Source organism: Coffea arabica, chromosome 7e, assembly GCF_036785885.1.
Source record: "Coffea arabica cultivar ET-39 chromosome 7e, Coffea Arabica ET-39 HiFi, whole genome shotgun sequence".
Classification (NCBI taxonomy): Eukaryota; Viridiplantae; Streptophyta; class Magnoliopsida; order Gentianales; family Rubiaceae; genus Coffea; species Coffea arabica.
In genome coordinates, this window is record NC_092323.1 from 10,854,561 (window position 1) to 10,865,378 (window position 10,818).

The window sequence follows — 10,818 nt, forward strand, 5'->3', positions numbered from 1 at the left end:
ATTTTGTTTTTCTTTTTGCATAAATGTGTGAATGTTTTAGTCTAAACATGTCAAGCTTGATTATTGATGGTGGCATGAATTGAGGAAAATAATAATTAATTAAAAGCTCATGAATCGAGCATTTTCTTGGGTTTGGAGCACAATCTAGAAAACCAGCCTTTTTGCCTTTAAGTGTTGGAGGGCATTTAATCCACATTAATTTCCCTTTCCTATTATGCGGTACGAAATAACCAAACTGTTTGACTGCCCACAACTTTCAATGTGCAACATTTATGTGATAAGTTGATCAATTTGTGGTTTCACTAGGGAAACATTAATTAAATACCAAAATTTTTTGTTTTAACCATTGGGAAAATCCTTCAAAATATCTCTCACATTTTGTAAAATAACTTTTTTCATCCCTCACTTTTAAAAGTGTATTTTTACGTCCCTTACAAATTTACATTTATCAAATTTGATCAATATCTAGATTTTCGACTAGTTTTTTGCCTGAATTCATCACGTGCCTTGCATGTGATCATTTTTAGGGGTACAATTGTCAAATTAAAATTTAAATAATTAGATCTATAGTGCCTTACATTTCACCAAATGCATTGTTTCGTCCCTCACATTTTACAAAATAAATTTTTAATTCCTCACATTTGACAAAATGAATTTTTTCATCCCTCATTAATCATGTGTATAAATAGTTTTTTTTTTAAAAAAAATTCATATATATATCTATTTGATTTCACCTGAATAATACGAATAGCATGTAATATATCTCTATTTGATTTTACCTAAACAGACTAATTGTAATTATATACATGTTATTCAATAGATATATACATGGGTTTAAATCTAACAATTGTGTTTTAAACCCACACACACACACATATATTTGATTTTATCATGTGAATCTCTTCAATATTTGTAACATTTCTCTTTTGGTAATAATTCATTTATTGAGTTATGTAATAAGGCCATCTAATTAATTGGTCTTATTTCGAACTCTATAGTCATGTTAACAAATTACAGTTTAAATCTGAAATTTTTACTTGCCACAACAGTTGAATTTCTTACCTTGTAATTAGTTTAAAATTTGAAAGTGTCAATCACTTACTTCTTTTTGTCATGCTTTTCTTTTGTTTATTTTTTCTGTCCAAATTTAATTCGATATAAACACTTGATAATGTTTAGGATTAACTGTCTTCTTTATTTTCAATTTTCGAGTAAAGAGAAATGAACATGAGTGAAAAACTAATATTTTTTTTAAACTCCTGTATATATCTATTTAATTTCACCTAAAGAGTACATTCAGACAAAATCAAATAGAGTTATATTACATGCTATTCGTATTTTTCAGGTGAAATCATATATATATATATATATATATATATATATATATATATATATATATATATGAGTTTAAAAAAAAAGTTATTCGTACACATGATCAATAAGGGATGAAAAAATTTATTTTGTAAAATATGAAGAATGAAAAAATCCATTTTATGAAATGTGAGGAACGAAATAATTTATTTTGTGAAATGTGAGGGACAAAAAAGGTTATTTTATGAAATGTGAGGGATAATGGATCGAATTATGTAATTTTGATTTGACAATTTTACATTTAAAAAATGATCACGTGCAAGGTACGTGGTGGATTTCGACCAAAAACTAATCAGAAATTTAGATAGGGACTAAATTTGATTAATGTGAATTTATAAGGGACGTAAAAGTACACTTTTAAAAGTGAGGGACGAAAAAAATCATTTTACAAAATGTGAGGTACGTTTAGAACCATTTTCCCTTAACCATTTAGTCCACAAAAAAAAAAAAAAAAACCATTTAGTCCAATATTGCTCTCTTTGATTGAGATAAATTAAATAACAGACAATGATGGTAAACAATGATGTTAAGGTAGAGAATCTGGGTACATCTTATAATGTTTGGCATCAAATATCTTGATCTATTGACTACTTGTACATCACTTGCACAATCTGAGGACTCAAAAAGCCTCCATATTCACTTTATTCTAAGGCTTGAGGAACATCAGAATGGAAGAGGGTCACAAACGGCTGGATGTCTGCAAATTAAGTTGATAATGAGTATAAAACATATGATTATAAGGTCAGCTACAAAAATTAACCAGTTAATATTGCAATGAGAACTTCGCTAGTTTTGGGAGCTCATCACCATCGGTCGAGAACTCGTCTGTGAAGTCGCTGTAGCATCTGATTCCTTCCTTGTTCGCTCCATTATCACGCAAGAGGGAGGACGCCATATACACTTTCACGATGCATCCGATTCCTTCCTTGTTCGCTCTATTATCAAGCCTTCCACTTAAGAGAAGGCCATGTGCGATGCATCTACCTGACAAGCAGATTGTTAAAGAAACTGGACTTTCATCTCAAAATCAATTGGCCACCTCATATATATATGACTGAAATTCGATTGAAATATCAATGGGAGATATTCAACTAACACAGATGATACTGAACCAAATATGAAATCCTCAGGGAAATCATGAATGCACTAATCAACAAGGAAGTTTGATTAGCTCTTTATGTCACGCCAAGTTCCTAATCATGGATTTCATTTTTATAGTCGTTGTTAGGTTGCAAAAGTCATATATTTCTAGTCCACGATTTGCTGGCCCGATGTGGGACTCAGGCACCAGTAGACGTAGCCAGTGAATTGGCCTCTGGTTTGTGCGGTAACAAGACATGTTGCCAAATCCATAGAAGCACCAAATTTTCCTTTTTGAAATATGTCAAAAAAGTTAAAAAGTTGCTTTTAATATAAGTATTTTCTTTTTATTTTTTTTGGGTGCGGTGGTGGGGAGAGGTATACCAGTGCTTTGAGGAAACTCTGCACTGATCTTTGGGTATTTTCATGTAAACTATGCAGACGAGAAGGAAATTGTAGCGACAGTCCTTCAATTACACAAACCAATTCAATTTTCGCAGTCTTTAGAATCAGAAACGACATATGCTGTACAAGCAAAGTGAAAAAACCGAGTCTCAAATTCTAATAAAAAGCCTTTTCTATTGAAATGATAGTTTATTAATTATCGTGTCTCAGCAAATGTTAAATAATTTTAATTACCAACAAACCATCTTGTTCATGTGTTTGCACTGTTCTGGAACATCTCATGGGCTATTACTTGACACTTTGCAAGGTAAATTGCTCTAGATCAAACAGAAAATAAATGTTTCAAATCTTGTGCACGATGAATTTCTTTTCATTCCCACGATGTAACTTCTCATATTCTTTTTTTTTGAAAAAGTAACTTCTCGTATTCCAATGACAGAAGGGATTATGCTGAATTCACATCCTTTATGTATTAATTAATGACTCATATCATGAATGCAGATAACAATTGTATCATTAATTATTAGTATTAAAAATTACACCAATTGTAAATTTAAAATGTAGAACGTGAATTTAGCCCCTCACATTATGAACATACATTGAAATGAGCCAAAGTGTTACGACTTAAAAACTACCACTACTATGCATCGGATTTTTTTTTTTTTTTTTTGGGAGAGGATGGAGGTTTCCATAAAAGGAAAATTGAAAATGTCCAAAATATAGGAATTGTAGAAGACAACTGCCGAGATACGTGCACAAATTCCACAGGTTTAAATTCATTGGAACTGTCACATCGTATAAATATTCATATTCCTTCCCAAGGCAAGAGTAAAGCACGCCCTATATAAACCTCTCATGCCTTGATATGCCGTATATACTACTGCCACTTTCATGCATTAGACCGCCTATTTAGCCATGGATTTGTAAAGTTATAGTACTACGTACTAGCTCTTCTCCAGTTCTCCTACATCTACATTGAATCCGTACAAGACATTATTCACTCTCCCAAGTCCAATTAGAAACTGTAAAGACAGCAGGAAATTCTGGCAGCCCCTGCAGTTTCCTTCATCGTCTAAGTAAGGAAAACCAGACGTCAAAATGGCTTTCATTTTTATTCCATCAGCAACTGCATTTTTCCTTCGTTTTACTTTTTGGGTTCCATTGAAGATAAAAAATATTTTAGCTCTACTATACTGCTTAATACGTCGGGAACTTGGTACGCAGAGGACTGTTTGGGACTTGAATCTTCTTGGCTACTCCTGCTTTTGGTCTATAGAGTTGACTACAAGTCAATGTTGTGCCTTTTCTTTGTTTCACATTCGACAAACTTTCCGCGTTGTGCTTGTACGGAAATATACTTTTGATGATATGTATAAAGTTTTAATCCTTTTTCTTCTTTTCTAAAGCATCTTTCTTAATCTCGAAGGTTTCCTGGAGTTTCCTTGTACTTAATTTCTTCGGGGCTAAGCTTTCAATATCATTTATCCGTGCATTTGTGTGTCTTTCTGTGAGTGCTACTGTGATATTTGGGTAAGTTTATTTCATCATTTAGGAAAGAAGGAGAGATGATGATGAGGAAGGCGAACACGAGGAAGAAGGAAGAATCCAAGGGTCTGGGCTTGGTTGACTTTGTGTTTTCTTGGTCTATTCCTGATGTGATGAACAAAAATCTTTACTCTGACAAGGTAAGGGATTGATATCACTAGTTCCTTTTGAGATTTGAGATAACAAGATATTGCGTTTTTCCCCCCCTCAAATGCATTTTATCTATTTGCCCTGCTGAAATCATCTTAAATATGCTGATGACATTATGTGCGTCTTAAATTTGCCATGTATTGAAATAACTAGTAAGAATTTTCCCCACGTACATACAACTGGCAACAAAAAGAAAATTTCAGGAATGAGGTACATAAATTTTAACCATTTCGAAGCAATAGTAACGGTCTGTTATTAGCATTAGATGATCGAGAGTACAAAGAAGATGACCACTTACTGGAACTCGAATTGGAAGGCTAACATAGAAAACTGAATGATTCTTGATGATCCTCAATTGCTCGTGCATGGCGTAGCTAAACATACTGCAGATTGAGATTTCTCTGTTCGTACTAGATTGCCCTTGTTGATGTGATGCTATTAATTTTTTGTAATCTTTGATTATTGCTTTTTAGACAGTGGATTACAGACACAATGCATTTTTAGTTTACTGCTCTATTAATTGCAAAGCTGTATTCTTTTCTTCTTCCTCTTATACGTATAAGGAGAGGTTAACAATGCTTCTGAGCCCGTGATGGCGTAGGTAGTATATTCCAAAACGCATAGTGAATTAGGGACTATGGATATATGCTGTCACTGAATACTATTTTGGTTTCATTTTGAGACAGGTGAAACAGGTACCGGAGACATTTCCGTCAACTGATCATTATCTGAAATCATTTATCTACCCACTTATTGAAGAAACACATGCTGATTTGTTCTCAAGCATGACAGCATTGTCTCGTGCGCCTATGCGTGAAGTATTTGATGTAAAAATATCAAAGGCTTATAAACCTCCTAAAGAGTTGTACTATTCCATTTCATTGAAGCAAATGGGAATGAATGAGAAAAAAGAAGGAATCTACGAGCCTGAGTTTGGAGATCTTATTGCACTTACAGATGTACGGCCAAAATGTATTGATGATTTGAACAGGCCGAAAAGACCATATCTTCTTGCTATAATTCAAGGGATGAAGGATGGAGATTCTCAGAAACTTCCTAGTTTGTCGTCAAAACCTCTTGAGTTTGAGAAACATGAGGATGGAAAGGGTAAAAACAGGGACAAACTGTTTGCTGTTTATCTTACTAACTTGACAACAAACATCAGAATATGGAAAGCTCTACATCCTGACCCAGAAGTAGTAAACATGAAGATTATTAAGGCCATAATGCCAGTTGATCCGAATGTAAGATTTACTTATCTTTGTATGTTCTTCTGAGAACTATCAACTCTCTTTTAGTACATTGCAAGAGAAATAGGAATTGAAAATTTCAAGTTTGCTTCTCTTTATGATGTTCATAATTATTTGTCATTTGTAGGTTGGACGGAATTGCACTCTTTGTTCTAATGGAGAAACTAAAAGAGATGCTGGATCACATTTAATTGCAGCCATTCGAAATTTTGGACTAGATGAGTCCCAAGGAACTGCTGTTTTAGATTGTATTACTACTAAAGAGTGTCACCATCAAAATTCAGTCAAGCTGATATGGGGTCCTCCAGGAACAGGAAAAACAAAGACAGTAGCTTCTCTATTATTTTTGCTGCTACAGATGAAATGCAGAACATTGACTTGTGCACCAACCAATGTTGCGGTGCTGGGAGTTACAAATCGGTTGATGACTTTGGTCAGGCCATCTCTCGAGTGTGATACTTATGGACTAGGGGACATTCTTTTGTTTGGAAATGGGGAACGAATGAAGATTGATGATTATGAAGAACTCCTTGATGTATTTCTTGATTACCGAGTTTCTGCTCTTTCATGTTGTTTGGCTCCATTGTCCGGGTGGAAAGGCAGTACTGAATCTATGATACGGCTGCTTGAAGATCCTGAGAAACAGTATCAGCTGTATTTGGATAAAGAGAGGGAAAAGGATCAAAGTGATGATGAAGAACCTCCCAGTGATGAGGAGGGTGAGCTGGAAGGAGGACTATTTGAAAACATTAATGTAAGTGACAGCCAGGGCAAAGTGGATGAGATTGACAGTCAAGGCTCAAAAAAGAATAAGCCTAAGTTCTGGAAGAAAGTTATTGTTCAAACTTTAAAGGAGAACAAGAAGAAAAAATCGAAGGACAAAGCAGCTTCTAAGAAGAACAACAAGAAAAAATCGAAGCACAACATGGAGGAGAAAAATATTGCTGGTAGCAAGACAAACAAAAGGGAGCCAGACAATACGTCGGTTACTCTTTTGTCATTTGATGAGTTTTTTATCAAGAAATTTAAATTGATTGGGAATCGGCTAATATTTTGTATACCAAGCTTGTACACCCACATGCCTACATCTTTCATTCCAATGGAGGTAGCAAAGAGTATGAAAAGGGTTTCTAACATGCTGCAAGCTCTTGGATCTTTGATACATAAGGTCACTTCTGCTAATGAAGGGCTAAGAGAAGTCCTCTATGGAATTGAAACTGCAGAAAGAAGGATAAGACACTTCAATGAGTTGCGAAGGACTAGAATGGGATGCCTGCTAAACCTGAAACACCTTCAAGAAAAAATCTCTCTTCCAAGCTTCTCTGAAGATTATCAAATTAGAAGCTTCTGTTTACAGAGAGCTTTCTTGGTCTTTTGTACTGCTTCAAGCTCAGCTAAGTTGCATGTGGAAGGAATGGCACCACTGGAATTATTGGTCATTGATGAAGCTGCACAGTTGAAGGAATGCGAGTCCACTATACCCCTTCAGCTACCTGGTATCCGCCATGCTATACTTATTGGAGATGAGAAACAACTACCAGCAATGGTTCAAAGCCAGGTTTTCCAATTGAACATGTTTTACTCGTCTATTTTTAGAAATTTAACGTATTTCTGTTTCTGACTCTTCTGATATGTCTTAAGCAGATATGTGAGAAGGCCAATTTTGGAAGAAGTTTATTTGAGAGGCTAGTGATGTTAGGTCATCAAAAGCACCTTCTCAATGTTCAGTACAGGATGCATCCATCGATAAGCTTATTTCCAAATAGGGAGTTCTATGGAAAGCTAATAATGGATGGTCCCAATGTGAAGGATGTGAAGTACAAGAAGCGCTTCCTGGAAGGGTCCATTTTTGGATCATACTCATTCATTGACATCAACCCTGGTAAAGAGCAGTTTGATGACAAGCATAGTAGGAAAAATCTCGTGGAGGTTTATGTAGTTGCTGAGATCATTGCTAACCTTCATAAAAGTATGCTTCTCTGCAAATTCTAGAGTATCATATTTTTTTTCTCCTCTTTCTTTGGACTTGTATGCAGTTAAGCTGATATCTCATCGTCCCTTTCTCAATAGGGTCTCTCTTTTCAAAGCAGAAGCTCCGTGTTGGCTGCATATCACCCTACAAAGCTCAAGTTTCTGCAATTCAGGGAAAGCTTGGCCAGAAATATAGTACGGACACAGACAGTGACTTCTCTGTTAATGTTCGTTCTGTCGATGGATTTCAAGGAGGGGAAGAAGATGTTATAATTATTTCAACAGTGCGGTGTAATGGGAGTGGATCAGTTGGCTTCCTTTCCAATCATCAGAGGACAAATGTGGCTCTCACTCGAGCAAGGTATGAATTTAATGTAAGAGAAACCTGAACGTAAATGAGTCTCATAGGTACTCTCTATTTCTTGAGTTTCATTATATGTTTGGAAAATTATATGCGTGCAAGATGATGCACAGACACGTAGTCTGTAGTAGCACTTATGGCTTGATTTACAGGCACTGCCTTTGGATATTGGGAAATAGTGCAACCCTCGTGAATAGTCATTCCGTTTGGAAGAAACTAGTATTGGACGCAAAGGCTCGTGGTTGTTTCTATAATGCTAGAGATAACAAGATCTTGGTTCAAGCAATTTCTTCTGCCTTAATTGAGTTAGGCCAATTTGATAAACTACTCAGTACCGACTCAGTGCTGTTCAAAACAGCGAGGTGGAAGGTATGTCTCAGTTGTCATACTAAAGTAATAACCTGGTCGGCTAGTTTGTTGCTGTTTTTGGTAGGTTTTTTTTTTAATGCTCGCTATAATTTCCTTTTACAAGTGGTGTTGCTGACTGACTCAACTATCCTTGGGTTTATACAATAGGTTTGCTTCAGCAATGATTTTTCAAAATCACTCGCAAGAATTCGGGATCCTGAGATCTGCAAGGAAGTTCTTTCTCTTCTAGTGAAGCTTGCGAGCGGCTGGCGCCAGCCTCTAAGTGACACTAGTAGAATTGAAATTAATGGTACTTCTCTGTTGTTGGAGACGTATGATGTGAAGGGTCTGAAACTGATGTGGACAGTCGGTATCCAGAAGTTCATTTCAATTGACATGCAAGTTATAAAAGTTTGGGATATTTTGGCAAACCCGGAGATACCAAACTTGGCAAAGCAACTTGACAAGATATATGGAAACTACACACTGAACACTGTGAATCGTTGCAAATTCAAACGGATGGAAGGGTAACTTTACAATCTTTATAATCTTGTCATAGTTAATGTTTTGCAGTAGTACATTCTGTTCGAATGGTATTCTTTCGGCCTGTCAATTTTTATCCTTCTTCCTTGTTCAGTAGTTTCATAACCAAAACAACTAAAACATGGCAATTTAAAGTTTCTAGAGGTTATAGTTTGATGTTAGTATTGTCAAGCTGCTGCCTTCAAGGCCTGCATAATTTCATAACAAGAGCGCCGCCCCTGACCTCACCATACCTGGGATTGACTAACTGGTTGTTTGCTATGCTGTGCATTCCACGTAGAGGAGCAGCTGATTCTGGCATAAAGTCACAAACTCGTTTCTCTATCTTTTTAACTTTTCCTCTCACACTCATTTTTTCGGTCACTAATCTCTGTTTGCATTGCCATTCTCAATACTTAAGTGCGTACTCTGGATCCCTATCTTGTAGAAACTTAATAGGTTGTTTAGCCAAAGTTAAGAGCTCAAAAACAAAGGCTTCATTTGCTGCAGGAATTTAGTAGTTCCAGCTACGTGGCCATCGGAATCAAAATCTGTTACTGGTGATGATCCAAGTGAACACTTAGCAAGTAAATTTGCCGGAATCAGTCTAAGGGATGAGCCAAGACCGTCTACAAGGAGTTACAGGTGAGTATCTAATTCTACAAATTGTCACTTCACTTGATTGAAACACTTGCATCTTCAGGTACCGTCCCAGAACACAAACCACACCACATTATGATTTTCTCCACCGCCTTTTACTCCCCGAATATTGATTTATGTGTTGTTTACCAGAAGTGCGCAAACTCATGGGAAGCACCACAATAAGTGCAAGAAGTCACAGAAGTGAAGCTCGAGTGAGACAAGACCACTGAAGATTCTTCTTGCGTAGTCTATGCAAAAGTCGAAAGTTTCTATTGTCGCCTGTGTTACTTGAGCTGTGCATACTGTCCATGGTTAATGCGGGGGATGATGCTTTCTTGAAATCAACGATTTATGGGTAGCAATTTTATCAGTATGTATTGATGAGTTAGGGAGGTACCAATCCAATTTATATTTGCAGTAGATTAAATTTACCTGGAACGGTGAAACCCATGTGTAAGAAATTCAGGGAAACTTGACTTGGCTGGGGATTTGACAGAACTTTTTACGAGGACAAGGTGTAAATTAAAGGATGCTGCAGTCTAGTCCTCTTGAAACGCCAGAATATTAATGGGTGTCTTCAGTGCTATAAGCAATGCTGAACCCTCATTATATAATCTTGTAACGTTTTATATGTAATGGTTTCTCTATTTTGTAATGTAAAATGCTTGTCATGGTATATATGTATATATATATATATATATATATTTACAAAAAAAAAAAAAAACTTACATTATAGTACTGTGTGATAACGTTTGCTGTTTTTTTCCGATTATGTTGCATTTCTGCAAGCAGCGCTGAAGCCTCATTATATACTCTATTTTGCTTTGTCTCAAAATGCTTGTCATGGTTCATAAATGAAAAAAAATAAATCCCAAATTTCATATTTGTACCCTTGACACAATATTCAGTTTAAAAAAAAAAAATTAGGTTCTATTTCCGCAATAACTAATGTTACAAACCATTTAATTCTTTGCAACTAGAAAGTCTATCAATCATACAACAAATTAATCTACAAAGACCTCCAACCAATGTAACGTCAAGTTCTGCAAATCCATCCCGAAGAGGAGAGAATATTCCCACTTCAGAAAGAGCCCCGTTTTTCTTATCCACGAAATGAATGAATTCCAAGAAAAGATCTGCACCTACAGAGACTGCTTCGGTCAAGGATACTAA

At 35.8% G+C, this 10,818-nt stretch overlaps 1 protein-coding gene across 1 annotated transcript; it reads left to right on the forward strand.

Moving 5' to 3' along the window:
• The first annotated feature begins 3,785 nt into the window (after positions 1 to 3,785).
• Positions 3,786 to 10,321, forward strand: LOC113701234 (uncharacterized). The gene is made up of 10 exons (XM_027221787.2): positions 3,786 to 3,932; positions 4,409 to 4,541; positions 5,238 to 5,795; positions 5,929 to 7,359; positions 7,446 to 7,770; positions 7,872 to 8,133; positions 8,286 to 8,502; positions 8,650 to 9,008; positions 9,514 to 9,648; positions 9,796 to 10,321. Exons 2-10 carry the CDS (start codon positions 4,422 to 4,424, stop codon positions 9,848 to 9,850), a joined length of 3,462 nt encoding a protein of 1,153 aa, XP_027077588.2. The 5' UTR covers positions 3,786 to 3,932; positions 4,409 to 4,421; the 3' UTR covers positions 9,851 to 10,321.
• Positions 10,322 to 10,818: the final 497 nt, after the last annotated feature.